The 17,651-nt window shown below is 38.2% G+C and overlaps 1 protein-coding gene across 1 annotated transcript in view; it reads left to right on the top strand.

The window, feature by feature from the left end:
* Positions 1-17,651, top strand: part of llgl1 (LLGL scribble cell polarity complex component 1) — a 71,361-nt gene that overhangs the window by 21,918 nt on the left and 31,792 nt on the right. Inside the window, exons 3-5 of the mRNA XM_057860826.1 lie at positions 8,208-8,289; positions 8,374-8,534; positions 12,613-12,759. Coding sequence (XP_057716809.1) covers positions 8,208-8,289; positions 8,374-8,534; positions 12,613-12,759 — 390 coding nt within the window. The remainder of the gene's footprint in view (positions 1-8,207; positions 8,290-8,373; positions 8,535-12,612; positions 12,760-17,651) is intronic.

Raw genomic sequence — 17,651 nt, forward strand, 5'->3', positions numbered from 1 at the left:
TGATTGGAATTGAATCGGGAGCAAAAAAAAGCAATCTGATCGGGAAATATCAGGATCGGCAGATACTCGAACTAAAACGATCGGGAGCAAAAAAACATGATTGGAACAACCCTAGTTGGCGGTAATGTATTAGGGATGTCCTGATCCAGGTTTTTGCACTTCCGATCCGATACAGATATTGTTTTGCATCTTCCGATCTGATACCAATAATGGCCGATACCGATAACGTCCTATCTGAGCATGTATTAAAGTTTAAAGTTATTTAGCCTCTTTACTTAGTTGTCAGACTCATGTTGAAAAGGGTTTTAGTGCTCTTTATAACAACTAGCCAGCTGAATTAGGTAAGTTTGAATAACACACAATGGTTGATAACAAGAAACTGACCTGTTTATTCAGTGATAAACACAAAACATTATAAATAACAAACAGAAATGGCATATTCAGTCAGTAAAACGTGCAAATAATATTGTAAACTGTCTTAAAGCAAAACACACGAACAACCTCAGTGGAAAATAAACTGTTAACTTAGCATCAGTTCTCTGCTCTTGAACAACTGCACCAAGGCTTTAAAAAAATCAGCGCAAATAATTAAAGGTGGGAATCTTTGGGTACCAAACGATTCGATTACGATTCAGAGGCTCGATTCGATTATAAATCGATTATTGATGTGACCCAACTCCACCCCCCCTTGAGTGTTTTGTACATTAGTTCCAAAATAGTTTAAAAATCCTATTAGGCTAAACCAAACTAATATTTAAGAATCAAGTTAACAGTTAAAAACATTAAATAAAATACTCAAGTCCCCATTCTGTATCAGCAGCTTTAAACTACATTCAATTAATTTAATGATGTGAATCAACTGTAAAGTTGATAAAATTGCTCCCGTTATTCCATAATTTCCCTTCTGTCTACTGACAACATGTCAAAGTCTTAAAACTGTTCTATTATTTAAAGATAGATTCAAGTCAAGATTTTGCTGATTTAGGAGTATTTCAGATAAAAAGTTAATTAGGTTCGCTACAACAGAGCCTTCGAGAGAAGTCTACTGCTTTAGGATGGCGTCTGTTTACAATGAGGCAACTACTATACAGCAAGCCTGTCGTTTCGCATCTAGTTCCTTTTTATATGTTCTAACACCGCCGTTGTCTGTCATTTAGCATCTAGTTCTGCAAATATGTGATATGTACTATAGCCGTATGTGGCCGTATGTTTGTAGCAACTGGGCGTTGTTTGAACCAGCTGTCGGCCGCAGTGAGGTTTTTTTTTTTTTTTTTTATCTAGCGGCATGAGTTGAACATGATATTTGCTCTCGGTCCGTTCCTCATTGCGTCCTGAAGACCGCGCTGACTGTTTTCGTTGCTTTACCTGGTATATTCAATATTCGGAATTTAGATGTTTGTGAATCGTTCTCGAATCTTCCACGGCCAAATCGCGAATAATATAAGAATTTGAAATTTCGCATGCCTCTACAAATAATACTATTTTAAAGCAAAAATGGCTTCTACTCCCCAATCTTCTCTACATTTTTTGCTCCATCTATTCTACACACTCCTTCAGCCGTTTGCCCTGGATGCAGTCCCAGCATGATGGGGAGATTTTTTTTTTGACAAAGACAAGCATTTCAAGATGCTCAGGTGACAGCAAACATTTTTACCGATAAACTTTAAATTTACATTGCAGTCATAATGTAGGAGATGCCATGGAGGTAAATTGGGAGACTGTAATGTTAGTGTGCTGAAGGTTTGCCGTAAAATGTGGACCGGATTTTAGGGAACCCAAAGCTAAAACTGGAATGGATTTTGTAAATCAGTGCCTGGACTGGACTTTCAAAAACTGGATCGGGAGTCTGGATCGTAATTTTTCTGTGTCGGCCAATCCGTTACCGATGCACTTTTTTTTTTTCTTTTTTGCCCATATCGGCAGTAAATCCAATATCTGATCGGGACAACCCTAGTATGGAGCTGGTTTGCCAAGGGAAAATACAACAGATGAAAAAGAAGTTGGTGTTGGGCGATGTGTGGAGCGGGTCATGGGTTCGACACACGGGAGGCGATGGCGAAGTCATCGCTGTTGAGCTGAAAGGCAACACACGGCACGCGATGCGACTGCAGCGGCAAGTGACAGCGGCACGCACCGCCCTCTGCCTGTGCATCATCGCTAGTGTCTGGTTAGCTATGAAATTGGAGGGCATTTTAAATGTATTTTCTGAGCGCCAAAAACTTTCTGTACTGCTGCTTTTTAATTTATGTCCCAAGAGGTATAATAAAGTACGTACAGTGCTGCTCAAAAGTTTGTGAACCCCCTCAACATTTTGGAATTTTCTATTATTTCAACCTGATTTCCTAATCAATCAATTCAGTAGTTGTTTTTTTTTTGTTTTTTTAACAGTTGTGTTGTCGAGACTAAATTAAAAAGAGTTTTCATCAACTGATGTAAGTGCAAAATTGAACTGTTTGGTCACAACCAAAACCGCCATGTCTGGCGAAAAGTCAACACTGCATACCACCAAAAGAACCTTCTCCCAACAGTGAAGCATGGAGGTGGGAATGTCAAGATCTGGGCTTGCTTTTCATCCTCAGGACCTGAACAACTCCACATAGTCCAGGGAATCATGAATTCTGAGGAAAATGTCAAATCCTAGAACATAACCTGACGCCATCTGTTTTGAAGTTAAAGCTTGGCAGAAGGTGGATCATGCAACATGATAATGATCCAAAGCATTCCAGCAATACAACCAAGGAATGGCTGAAAAAGAAGAAGATTCGTGTTCTGGACTGGCCCAGTCAAAGTTCTGACCTAAATCCCATTGAAATGCTGTGGCGGGACCTGAAGCGAGCAGTTCATGCCAGACGCCCATCAAACCTCTCTTAACTGACTGCGTTCTGCAAGGAAGAATGGGCAAAAATCCCCCAAAGTAGATGTGAGAGGCTGATTAGTCACTACAGAAACCGTTTGGTTGAGGTAATCTCTGCAAAAGGAGGCGCAATATCCTATTAACTGAAGGGGTTCACATACTTTTGCACACATGATATCTGAGTTTTTCTTAAATCAACCACTTTTGTTAAATAAAGAATGACAATATAACTATTTCTTTTGTTTCAGTCCATTATTTGGAATGTCAGTATTGTGGATTTGGGTCTAACTTAACATTTAATAAGGTTATTTTAGTTTTTTTTACAAAAAATCTGACCATCGCTGTGGGGTTCACAAACTTTCGAGCAGCACTGTATGTGCTGTTTGCATACTGCTAAAATGATTCGCGCCTCCATTTCGACAAATTCTGTCGTGTGTATGTCAATTTCCAGGGTGGCCACTGTCCACGCAGGTGATTTGTTGATCAATAGATCGGTTGCTGATTGGTTGTAGTGCCAGGTGACAGAAATAGAACAAAATTCCCATGCTAACCTAATTTCTAAGTTATACACTGGTTAGAGAATAAAATTTAGATAAGTAGATAAATGGATAAATATGCATTTATTAAGAAAGTATCGGTTAAACAGTGAAAACGTTGCATGTCGATTTACAGTGTGTGCCCCTGAATCTTCTGTTTGCACCCCTAAAATTTTAAGTTAAAAAAAAACTTAGCCTGGAGCCCTGTATTGTAAAGTACTGCCCAACTTTTGGGGCTTTGTTTCTTAATATCAGGCAAGCACATCAGTTTCACTGTTGAAAAGTGGGACACAACAAATCCCATTTGAGGCAAAGGATGCAAATTAGATGTGAATTGTGTCTCTAGTGGGTGGGTGGAGTTGTTTGGCTTGTTTTTCGTTTTCGTTTTTCATTCAGCAGACGTCTTAAAAAGTTTTGGTTGCAGTGAGAAAACTTTAATGCTTTCAGTTCAACTCTGAATTCTAACAGATTTGAACTCTTTTTGACAGCAGTTTGTCTATGGATATGTGGTCATCTTTATACAAAAATCCTGCGTCATCCTTCCTTCCTGACATCCATATCGTGTGTGTGTGTGTGTGTGTGTATTGCCTGTTGTGTGTGTGCGCGCGGAGGACAATGCCTTCTGTTGGTCTGTATTCAGACCGTGAAATCGCTTTATCCTTGCTAACACTCTTTCTGCATCACTGGCCAAGTGTGTGCATGTATGTGTACTTATGTTAGAGAGAGGGAGAGATTTTCAATGATTGTGAGTTACTGTAGACTGCCATTGTCAACATTTCGGGGTTAGCAAAGAGCCCTATCAATGGACACATTGTGTCTTTCAACAGGTTAGCCATGATGAATAAGATGCATGGGAGACATCTCCTACTTTTGACTCCTGTCCTTTTCAACATTTAATTGCCCTTCTTTGCAATTTTGCCATTGTTTCCCAGTTGTTTTCTTCCACTGAGGATTCTGTCTTGCTGATGTTTGCAATTTGTCAAATATTTTGGAGTTTGTTTGCTTTGTGCTTGTGTTCGTCTCTGTTTGAAGCTCTGAAGTTCTTGGCAAAACCTACTGATTTATGATAGCTTTTTTTCATTAGAAAGTTCTCTGCAAATTGTTTTCTCAGATTAAGCATAAATTTGCTGCAAGTTTTAAACATTATATTGACCCACAATATCTTAACTCTCTCGTGTTGTTCGTAGGGAAAGATGAAGTAAAGACTTGGCTGCATGAATTTATAGTTCCAGAAGATCAATTTTCCTGATACTAAACGACTTAAACTACAAATACTTATATGAACCCTTGTTGGTCCAATCCATGAATTCACTTTAAAAAATCTAAATCTCATTTATACAGTACATGTATGTTACACCTTGTATTTCCCTTGTATTTCATTTTTGGGAAGAGTCGTTGACTGAAACGCACTAATGCACTTAGGGTAAATGACGTTCTCGCTATGACATCACTAATGCCAGGAAGCATCTGGGAAGTATGATATGTGAACCACTTGTTGTCGTCAGACCTCCACTGGGTGTACCTCCTTATTCAACCAGTGCCTTATACACTTGTGCTCTTTGACATTCATTTGACACCAATGCCCTGCTTCTTTTTAGATGTGCTGCCAACCAGGACAGACAGTCGCCACACATTTTAAATAACAATTTGCACAAATTATCGTTGATATTATTAATAATTTGTGCTCCTAATTTTTGTGGAGATTGTGTTGTCTTTGGCAGCCGTTTTAATTTTCATCTGTCTTTTGGAAAAATATTTATTAGTTTTAATCATATTTTAGGAATTTCAAAATGTTTGTCTTTGTCTAGTTTTAGTCGATAATTACTCTGTTTTCATCTGTAAATTTTAAATCCATGAATAAATAAAATTTCCAACAATTTCGAATGAACATTGACAGACATGTAATTGTAGTGTACAAGGACATGATGATGAATAATGCACACTCAGCAGGAAAACTGTACATTTTTTTCAATTAATTCACTGGATACCCTGAACTGTATGTAAAAAGTTTTACAAGAGTTTAAAGACACCACGCTAAATGTTAATGCTAACTTAAATGCTATGCTAACGCTACAAGTTATATTTATAATGATCATCCAGCACAGACCTTTAAAGGCTAAAGCAATGTGGCATATGTAGCCAAGATAAGAAAACAAAACTTACCAAGCAGCACCTGACACATGTTTCACAAAAGGAGCCTGTAGTGGACACATGCTTACTCACTAACCCTGGGGCTGGGGGTGGCACAGCACGTCACAAGAGTACGGTATGATTCTGGCTAACTACACATACGATAAAAAATGTCACACATTGTGAACTTATGACGGAAACTATGGTGAATTTTCATCTCGTTCTCATCTCGACAGGCGAAAACTGGCGTCCTTCTAGTTATTTTTTAGTGTCACAAGACTCATTTTTAGCTTGTCATCGTCATGAAAAAATTGTTCGTTGACAAAATATTTTTGCTATCGTCATCATTAACAAAAACAACACTGATGTTAATGAATTCCATAGACTTCATAACCTTCAAATATTACATAAAATAAAACGCGTAAAAGCTGATTGTTTTTTAATATGGACGCAGAAATGTCTAAAATCTAGAGATACAAAATCCAACATGGCCGCCGTAGCAAAACAATTAGGTTTTTACATAGAAATTCTTGTTAATAAATGCTTAAATCCCTGAATTGTTTTTAGATATGGACATAAAACAGTCTCGATTCTTGGTTAAAAGCAAAGGAAATCGTGCAGGTAGCATGTTTTTTCGTAAATATGGCGAATGTGCGGCTCGTATTTAAGTTCACCCGCCTTACCACAAGTCCACAGGAAAGAGCTTTTTATGTTAAAATTCTTGTGAATAAATGCTTCAATCATTGAATTCTTTATAGATATGGACCTAAAACTGTCTCGATTCTTTGTTAAAAGAGCAAAACGGGCAGTTACGCATCTATTTTACCTATATATGTCAAAAAATGATGCCAACGCCGTAGCGGTTCCCATTCTTAGATTGATTTTTTTTTTTTCTTTTTTCGCAACGTTTCAAAATGCATGCATGGTGTGAAAAATATAATATTTACCTTGAATCCTCGAACAAATCACTCCTGAGACAGTCCTTGCTGTTTGTATGCGGTAAAGCTTTTGTAGTTCTTAAAAAAAATCCAAGCTTAAAATGGGCTTGGACATGAGCGTGTGCCGCTTCGGCTGACTATTACTAAAATGAAGCTCGGCCCCCTATGGTAAGGCGTGACGCAAAGAATGACGAAGTGTCATGTCAATAGGTTATGAAGTCTATGTGAATTCTAACAAATATTCAGCAAGATGGGAAATAACACATTCTTTTTATAAGTATTTTTAAATTCTCAAATGACCATTTCCACTTTGTACAACCTTCCTTAAAAAAAGAGACCTGTTAACTGTTTTTAGAAAAGGTCTCCGGGCCGCTAATATTGTCCTTTGAGGCTACCTTTGGCTATGAGCACCATGTTGGCAACCATTGGATTTTATCATGATCACAGCGCCACAATGATATTGCCTTGCCTTTATGATTTTTAAAGTTCCATTCTTTTACCATGTGTGTTACCTCTACTGGTTAAACTGCACTCGTGTGTCCCCCTCTGCCTTCAGCTACCAGTATTTGAGACTTGGGTTACTACTGTGACTGAAAGCAGGTGATAGGAAATGACAGCACTCGGGAATGCTTGCGTAACACAATGTTAGGGCTCCAGTGTAAGTGGAAATGAAGAAATTCAGTATTGATGTAGGCTACGTAAAAAATGAAGAACACGACCTCAGGAAATTGGATTTGTGACATCACCTGCCCTGTTGGATCCTGTTGTAGTATCATTTTCATTTTAGGAATGTACTGTTATGAGCATCATTTAAAAACAATGTAGTGCATGTTCAAAAATTAATCAAGTACCTTTTTTCTTCAAATAGTACGCTGTGCTTAAAAAGGTGCTGTGTCACAAGATATGTTGCGTTTTACCATTTTTGCTATATCCTTATGATGTGTTCGCCACAACACACTGGCTGTAAACCAGACATGACAAATAGAACTGGGTAATGTTCCGAAAAATCACATAATGAGATCTGAGGTCCTTCAAGCGCGTGACTAAGCCAATGTTGCAAAATGGATTGATGGCTCCCTTCCCCCAATTAACCACCTATAGAGACCTGGAACACCTAACTTGTGTAAATAATATTAGATGCGGGCAGGAAGCTTAATAAGATCCAAAGTGTTTTTAAAAATCCCAAAATGTATAATATATATTATAATAATATGTAATTACTGGAACACTCACGCAAGCTAGTTCTGGCAGCATTACAAAACCTCAATGTTTATGTAATGTCAACGTCGGGATACCACAAAGCCTCACATTTTTCGTTTTTCCCAATCTGCAAGCTTGCAGACATCTGAGAAATCTGCATCAATGCTTAAATGTTTATGTGAAGCTTTTCGTAGATTGCTGCAGATTCACGCTGGCATTTAACAATGTTGTTTACACGGTATAATTGTTTTTTTTTTTTCTTCCTCAGAAGAAAATTGCTCTTGATTACATACACACAGTGGTATTATTTTAGACATTTGCGTCAGCTGGTGTTGGAAATTGCTATGAGCTTTCTTTGGCGCGCCAGTGATCTCTCTACTATTACATTTAACTGGTATGTTTCATTGGCTTTACAACGCGCAATTACCCTTAACTGTCTACATAGTGGGGCCCTCCCAGTCAAATCCAATGATAATGAACAGATCATTTGTATTAATTGGCATATATTCTTGTCAATTATTTTGGGTGTTTTCTTAACAATATGCCCAGTTATGGGGCGCCTGGTGTGGAGTTTACAGGGCTACACAAGGACACCATTGCTGTCACACAAATCTACTTTGTGCCAGGACATGTAAGCCCAAGTCCAGTCTTTTTCATGTCTTCTCTATTAATATTTATAAGGCTGTTCTAATTTGTTCTGTTACGCCTTTTACAGGGCCGCCTATTGTCACTTCTGGATGACAATACCATTCACTTGTGGGAGCTGACTGCCACAGCCCCCAGGCAGGTAGGAGGGGTTAAGAGAGAGGGTGTAGTCATGCTACAGGAAGTAGGCAGCTACAACCTTCCAGGAAGACCGGGCATTGAGAGCTGCAGGTAGAGATGAGCACCTTTATTTTTACCATTTTCAGATAGAATCGTTTGCAGAGGTGGGTAAAGTGGCTAAATATTTTACTTAAGTAAGAGTAGTGTTACTTCAAAATAATCAAGTGAAAGTAAAAGTAGTCATCCTAAAAATGTACTCAAGTACAAGTAAAAAAATATCCAGTCAAAAGAATACTCAAGTAATGAGTAACATTTTGAGTAACTGCTTTTTTTTTTTTTTTTTTTTTTTTTTTGAACAATGGTATTTTTTTTTCTCCCAGCCCAAACTTATCTAAATGAACTGTTGTTTTAATGATAGCGTATTTTTCGGACTATAAAATCACACCTGAGTATAAGTTGCACCAGCCATAAAATGCCCGACAAAGAGGAAAAAAAACATATACCGTATTCAGGGGTCACGTTAACCGGAAATTTTCCGTCATTGACCGGTTTTTTAAAACGGTGACGGAAAAAACTGAAGTCCGTCAGTCATTTTGACAGGTTGCAATTCACACCCCAGACCACAGGGTGGCGAGTTAGCATATTAATTAGCTATTGTCTCTCTTAATGCATGACGTCGTTGGCTATTCTGTCAAAATATTGTAGCGTAACCGGGGTCTGGCGGCGGCACCGTGATTGACACATCAACGCGAGGTTCTTATTGGTGCACCCGGTGTGCCAGCGCGTCATCCAATTGATGGACAAGATTGCCGCCTGTGTATAGACCCCAATCACATGACGTCACAACTCCGCCCCCCTGACCGGAGCCGCCATATTGTGTGTCAGACCGTCATGTTTATACATTACCGCTACGTACATGCCTCCTATTACGGCGTGTTTTTCTGCTCGTTAATATTAATAATCAAAATGGTGAAGGCGTGTGTGGCGGTTGGTTGCTGTAACAGAGAAGATAGACGGAGAGACTTGAAGTTCTACGGTATTCTGAGAGACGCGAAGATGAGAACGAGATGGACTGCTGTAATTCGACAAGAAATCTGGGCACCAAACGATCACCACAGACTATGTAGTAGTCTTTTTATATCTGGTAAGATGCATTTAATATATATTTAGAAGATTTTGGGCTGACAACCACAATTAAGATCATTGTGTGACGTTGGTGATTGGGGTCTATATCGTTGCCTCCTTTTCTTTGGGGGCGGAGTTGTTGGCGGTAAGCAGAGTAAAAAGGGAGAAAAATACCACGACTTCCGTGTCTAATTTTTCGCCGCCAAGCAAGCGTTACAATATTAATTAAAAATGAATGAAAACTAAATACTATTGAATATGTCATCATTATCATTTTAAAAATTTACTTGACGGGTAAAAATGGACTATGACCGGATTTTTATGACCCTGTCAGTCAAAATGACAGACAACGAAAATGTCTAGCGCAACCTCTGACCGTATTGGCCCGAATATAAGATGGTGTTTTTTGCTTTGAAATAAGCCTGAAAAAGAGGGGGTCATCTTATATTTGCGGTCTAGACAGTATACCCATTCACGACGCTGGATGGCGCCAGATATCATTGAAGCGATGTTCTGTCATGATAGATCTCAGCTACTCATTTTATTGCAGTGTTTTTCCTCATTCAGATTTGTTTCAAGACTACAGTTACAGTTAGACTTCACTTTGATGGTTAATGCAGTTGCAATTTTGTTATTTTCTCACAATAGATTGGTTTATTCACATTTCAAAAACCAGAAGCCATTCATTTACGAATGTGATTGCACTTTAGTTTACAGATTTAAATGTTCAGACATTAAGATTTGAATGAGGCAAAATAACATGCTTTTTCTCTCAAATATATTGTTATAATCATTTGTTTAGGATGTACTGCAATTATTTTCTGTATGAAAATTAATTTGGTGTTCAAAAAGTCTTTTTTCAAACTTGAGTCTTGAAAAAGAGGGGGTCGTCTTATAATTAGGGCTGTCTTATATTTGGGCTAATACGGTATAAGTCGCACTGGAGTATAAGTCACATTTTTGGGGGAAAATTACTTGATAAAATCCAACACATAGAACAGGTATGTCATCTTGAAATGCAATTTAAAATGCAAATACAATAGAGAACAACATGCTGAATAAGTGTACAGTATGATAATGTTACATGATTTATGAACAACGAAATGCGAACCTGGCCAGCATTTTAACGTAACATAGCTATTAAGAGTTATTCAGATAACTATAGCGTAAAGAACATGCTAACAAGTTTGCCAAACCATCAGTGTTACACCAAAACAACATGCGAAATTATATAATAATGTGTTAATAATTTCACACATAAGTCGCTCCAGAGTAGAAGTCTCACCCCCAGCCAAACTATGGAGGAAAAAAAAAAAAACTGTGACTTATAGTCCGAAAAATACGGTACTGTACAATAACCCATTACATAACTGCATTAAGCGAAATTAAAAAAGAAAAAAAATTAAATCATTGAATTCCGGTGAGAGGAAAAAAAAAAAGACAGAAATGAAGCATTATTCGTCCAAAGAGCATGAGTGCCCTCTAGTGGACAGAATAGTTCCGAGTTTGAATAGTGAATAGTTAATTCATAGTTACTATTATGAAATTAAAAAGATCATATCGCCGGTTTTCCTTGGTTAATCGGTGCCAAATAAAAACTGGGTGAGAGGTTTAAAGAAGCTTTCGAGTCATGTTGAGGGCAGCGCGCTATGTCAAATGCAGTGGTACCTCGGGTATGTATGTATGCGAGTATGTATGTATGCGATCGTATGTCGAGGTCCTCGACATACGATCGCTTTGACACTTTTCGACATCTTGTTTCTACACCGAAGAAATGCTCGAAATACAATGATTTATGACAGCGTCGCAATTTAATTGTTTTCCCGCTAGACGGACGCACGACGGATTTTCTTGAGAGAAATCAACATGGTTTCCGAGAATGTTAAAGCAGGTGGTGAAAAAAAATGTGAGAAAATGTGAGGTTTACAATTTAAATGAAGATGGAAATGATAGAAAAATATGAGTGCGGTGTGCTCGTCCATGAACTGCTTGACAATGTGGCCGTAGATCTGCACGGTCCTGGTCCGACCTCTGTTTGCCAGTTTTTATAAGTTGAAGAAGTTAAGGTGACAAATGTCATCGTTGTAACATCGCCCCCCAAAAAATTGCCAGCGTTGTCAGGATTTTAATCTTTTATTTTAGAACATGTGCTACACAATATGCCTACTGTCTGCAGCAGCTCAACATGAAAAGTGAATGCAAAAAAGTCCTCTATCACTCTGGCACGTCAGCCACGCGGTGTGCGTTCAAGGTACACAACGCAAACACATCCGCCATATTAAAACCCGATTCGTTACATTATTACAAGTATTATTATTCTTATTATTATTCCGATTTTTATTCATAATTCATTTATTTTTCTCTGTGTAGTTGCTATTTGTAATAGCAGTATTTATTAAGGATTTAGTGTAGGTTTTTGGGCTGTGGAACGAATCAATGGAATTATAATGTATTCTTAAGGAAAAATCCTGCTCGACATACGACCTACACACAAGGTCCTGGAACGAATTAGCTTCGTATGTAGAGGTACCACTGTGCTTTATTTTTTACGGTGCGTTAAGGACGCCACGTGATTAAACAGGCTGGCACAATCATAGAACCGCAAGCTTGCGTCTGATTGATGTAATGGAGTCGTGATTATTGTTGCGACGTCCCATTGGTGAAATTAATAGCACTACTCTTGGCATCGCTGGCAAAAAATAAATAAATAAATAAATGTAATATGTAGATAAAGAGGAAAGATGTAATGGCTCTTGTGTAGCCCAAAGTAGCGGAGTAAAAGTAGCGTTTTTTTTCTTCACAAATCTACTCAAGTAAAAGTTAAAAGTATGGCTAAGTAAAACTACTCTTACAAGTACACGTTTCTCAAGTAAATGTAACGAAGTGCATGTGACGCGTTACTACCCACCTCTGATCATTTGTGACATGTGAAAAGGATTGTGTCAATGTTTTGTACCAATAACAAGCACGTTGAAGTTATTTGTACGACTCGAAATGCTTTCTGAAGACTGGAGTACTTTTTCATTCAACACTCACACTTCTGGTCTCTACTTTTTATCCCCAGTACCACACGAGTGACTGTCCTCCTCCTCCTGAGGTCAAGTGACCTGCTCTGCATTGGAACAGAGGGAGGGGGTATATACTTCCTGGATTTGCCCAGTCTATCACTTAAAGACAGCCAAACATTGCTCCAGGATCGGGTCACACAGAGGTGAGACTTGCAAATATTATATTATATAACTTAATGCAATATATACAGTGGGGCAAATAAGTATTTAGTCAACCACTAATTGTGCAAGTTCTCCCACTTGAAAATATTAGCGAGGCCTGTAATTGTCAACATGTGTAAACCTCAACCATGAGAGACAGAATGTGGAAAACCCAAAAAAATCACATTGTTTGATTTTTAAAGAATTTATTGGCAAATCATGGTGGAAAATAAGTATTTGGTCAATACCAAAAGCTCATCTCAATACTTTGTTATGTACCCTTTGTTGGCAATAACGGAGGCCAAACGTTTTCTGTAACTCTTCACAAGCTTTTCACACACTGTTGCTGGTATTTTGGCCCATTCCTCCCTGCAGATCTCCTCTAAAGCAGTGATGTTTTGGGGCTGTCGTTGGGCAACATGGACTTTCAACTCCCTCCACAGATTTTCTATGGGGTTAAGATCTGGTGACTGGCTAGGCCACTCCAGGACCTTGAAATGCTTCTTACGAAGCCACTCCTTTGATGCCCTGGCTGTGTGTTTGGGATCATTGTCATGCTGAAAGACCCAGCCACGTCTTATCTTCAATGCCCTTGCTGATGGAAGGAGATTTTTACTCAAAAATCTCTCGATACATGGCCCCATTCATTCTTTCCTTTATACCAGGGTCCCCAAACTTTTTCCTATGAGGGCCACATAACTTTTCCCTTCTCTGATGAGGGGCCGGGGTCAGTTTGTAACAGAAAAAGTGTGACGATTGCTGGAGTGCCTAAATGAAAAAAAATATTGTTTTTCAGAAAGCCACAATCAAATAACCCTTTCTGGATTCGTCACGGAACAAAAGTAAATAAACTAAAAATAATAATATAATATACTGTAATAATACGAAAAAAATAATAACACTATTAATTAAATAGACGATAACCAAATAACCCTCTCTGAGTTCTTCACAGAAAAAGGGCAGAAAATAAATAACACTACTGAGAAAAAATATATAATTAAAAATTCAAAATGCTCTCTGGTATTGTTCAGGGGGCCGGACCAAATGTGGAGGCGGGCCATATCCGGCCCGCGGGCTGTAGTTTGGGGACCCCTGCTTTACACAGATCAGTCGTCCTTTGCAGAAAAACAGGCCCAAAATCATGATGTTTCCACCCCAATGCTTCACAGTGGGTATGGTGTTCTTCGGTTGCAATTCAGTATTCTTTCTCCTCCAAACATGAGAACCTGTGTTTCTACCAAAAAGTTCTATTTTGGTTTCATCTGACCATAACACATTCTCCCATTTCTGGATCATCCAAATGCTCTCTAGCGAACCGCAGACGGGCCTGGACGTGTACTGGTTTCAGCAGGGGGACACGTCTGGCAGTGCAGGATTTGAGTCCCTGGCGGCGCATTATGTTACTGATAGTAGCCTTTGTTACTGTGGTCCCAGCTCTCTGTAGGTCATTCACTAGGTCCCCCCATGTGGTTCTGGGATTTTTGCCCACCGTTCTTGTTATCATTTTGACACCACGGGGTGAGATCTTGCATGGAGCCCCAGATCGAGGGAGATTTTTTTCTGATAATTGCTCTCACAGTTGATTTCTTTACACCAAGCGGTTTACCTATTGCAGATTCAGTCCTCCCAGCCTGGTGCAGGTCTACAATTTTGTCTCTGGTGTCCTTCGACAGCTCTTTGGTCTTGGCCATAGTGGAGTTTGGAGTGTGACTGACTGAGGTTGTGGACAGGTGTCTTTTATACCGATAATGAGTTAAAACAGGTGCAATTAATACAGGTAACGAGTGGCGCCTCGTTAGACCTCGTTAGAAGTTGGAACTCTTTGACAGCCAGAAATCTTGCTTGTTTGTAGGTGACTAAATACTTATTTTACACTCTAATTTTGAAATAAATTATTTAAAAATCAAACAATGTGATTTTCTGTGTTTTTTTTTTTCTTCCCACATTCTGTCTCTCATGGTTGAGGTTTACCCATGTTGACAATTACAGGCCTCTCTAATCTTTTTGAGTTGGAGAAACTGGCACAATTGGTGGTTGACTAAATACTTATTTGCCCCACTGTAAAATATTTCCATTGACAAAATTTATTTACTTAAAATTATGATCGGATGCGCTGTTTTCATGGATACTAACATTATTGATACGGTTGGGAATTGCGTATTCATACATAGCACTTTCTGTCGGAACAAATGATATTGCCTTGTGCAGATTGACCAAACATACCGGAAATAGTAGAAGGCATAGCGACTTTCGTGTCAACAAAACATTGCTCCATCCATTTGTACTTTAAACGTTAGCCTTACTTTTCGTATTTTTCCCGTTTGCGCTGTTACGTCAGGTTAACACTTCCTAATGGAGCTGCAGTGTATCCACCAGACTGCACTTCTGTATTTGCTGATTAAAGGCACAAAGTCATGTGTACTGTTCTTCTGCATGCGATCATGAACCGAGGGAGACTGTATGAGGACAGCTTTGTACTTTGTTTTGTGATGTATGCTTTTACGCAGGAAGCGTAGAGCAGGTAATACTCAAGGCACGCGAGTAAGACCACATGTATGCACGAATAAGAACGTACCGTATTGGCCCGAATATAAGACGACTCCCTCTTTTTCAAGACTCAAGTTTGAAAAAAAGACTTTTTGAACACCAAATTAATTTTTATACAGAAAATAATTACAGTACATCTAAAAAAATGATTATAACAATACATTTGAGAAAAAAGCATGTTATTTTGCCTCATTCAAATCTTAATATCTGAACATTTAAATATGTAAACTAAAGTGCAATCACATTCATAAATGAATGGCTTCTGGTTTTTGAAATATAAATAAAACAATCTATTGTGATAAAACAACAAAATTGCAATAACTGCATTAACCATCAAAGTGAAGTCAAACTGTAACTGGAGTCTTGAAACAAATCTGAAAAAGGAAAAACATTGCAGTAAAAGAATGCAAACTGGTTAAACTTGTAGCTGAGCTCTGTCATGAGAGAACATCGTTTCAATGATATCTGGCACCATCTAGCGTCGTGAATGGGGAGAGTAGCTGAGATCTGTCATAACAGAACGTCGCTTCAATGATATCTGGTGTCCCAAAAGGTTACTGATATGCTCCTTCCAAGAATCGAGATATCGTTTTAAAAAGGTGTCAGTGTTTTTTTAAGGAAAAAAAAAAAAAAAAAAGGAACCAACAAGTTGCTCTCAAATTCTTCTACCATAACAGTGTTTCTAAGGCTGCCATTGACAGTGCTCGACGCCCAATCCATTTAGACTGGGAACGTTCGTTCATTCGAAACCAGAGCATTCGCAGTCTTTCTGTCTGATTTTCGGGGCATTTACAGGTCACTTGCTGTTCATTTACAGGTCATTTTCTGTTGCGTTTGAGTCACTGCCTATTCATTTGGGTGATTCCCAGGTCACCTTCTGTTCCGTAACTCAAAATAAACAGGAAGTGACTCATAAAATACCTCAAAATCAACAGGAAGTAACTGAAAATCAACAGGTAAATGGCCTTAAATGACCCAAAATTACCCCATTGCCTGGCATTGACTGTCATTGACAGCCATAGACGTTCAAATGAATTGGACGTCTACAAGTGAAAAACTCATTCCAATTCACAGCAAAAGCTTGCTTATCTGTTTATTAGTTGTTTGTAGAATATCCTAGAATGATCCTGATTCGAATGGGCTTGATCTAGTCAGAATATAACGAATAGGGTGTGTAGATGAGGCACTTTTATTCTGATCAGGCTTTTAATCTGAATAAAAATGTCCATGTAAACGTTGCCACTGATAGCAGAAATTATACATTTTTAAATCCAATTCAACTAGCGGAAAAGGTGTCCTTTAAAATGGAAGGAATGGTCTGTGGTATTGGTATGTGCAAGAATGTCCCTATTAAATGCTGCATGACTGACTTGAATCAATTCGTTAAGTGTTTGTTCTTTGTTTAAGCAATATACCGTATTGGCCCGAATATAAGACGGTGTTTTTTGCATTGAAATAAGATTGAAAAAGAGGGGGTCGTCTTATATTCGCGGTCTAGACATTATACCATTCGCGACGCTAGATGACGCCAGATATCATTGAAGCGATGTTCTGTCACAAAAGATCTCAGCTACTCTCAAGTTTAACCAGTTTGCATTATTTCATTGCAATGTTTTTCCGTATTCAGATTTGTTTCAAGACTACAGTTATAGTTAGACTTCACTTTGATAGTTAATGCAGTTATTGCAATTTTGTTGTTTTATCACAATAGATTGGCTTCTGGTTTTTGAAATGTAAACAAACCATACATTTACGAATGTGATTGCACTTTAGTTTACATATTTAAATGTTCACATATTAAGATTTGAATGAGGCAAAATAACATGCTTTTTCTCTCAAATATATTGTTATAATTATTTGTTTCAGATGTGCTGTAATTATTTTCTGTACAAAAATTAATTTGGTGTTCAAAAAGTCTTTTTTTCAAACTTAAGTCTTGAAAAAGAGGGGGTCGTCTTATAATCAGGGCTGTCTTATATTCGGGCCAATACGGTATTTGATTTATTCGTGTGTCAAAGTCAATAAGACACATTAGAAGTCAGTGAATACTTTGAACCTGCTTAACAACTCTTACTAATAATGGTTGCTGTTGTGTAGACGAATCGCAAGTTGTGAGAAAATGATATATTTTTTTAATTTCAGTGTTTTGTAGCTTTGGATCTTATTAGATATGTTCCTACAGCAATTTCGTCTGACATTCGCCTTCACACGTGTTCGATCACATTTCAATCAACACTGCACTTCTTTGAATTTCTCCTATGTTGTCAGAGCACCACTCAGTTTCGATATTTAGAAATATGATGAAAGGACGCATAAGCTTAAATGTTGTAATGCTTGCCGTGTTCAG

The sequence above is a fragment of the Corythoichthys intestinalis genome, chromosome 16 (assembly GCF_030265065.1).
Source record: "Corythoichthys intestinalis isolate RoL2023-P3 chromosome 16, ASM3026506v1, whole genome shotgun sequence".
Taxonomy (NCBI): Eukaryota; Metazoa; Chordata; class Actinopteri; order Syngnathiformes; family Syngnathidae; genus Corythoichthys; species Corythoichthys intestinalis.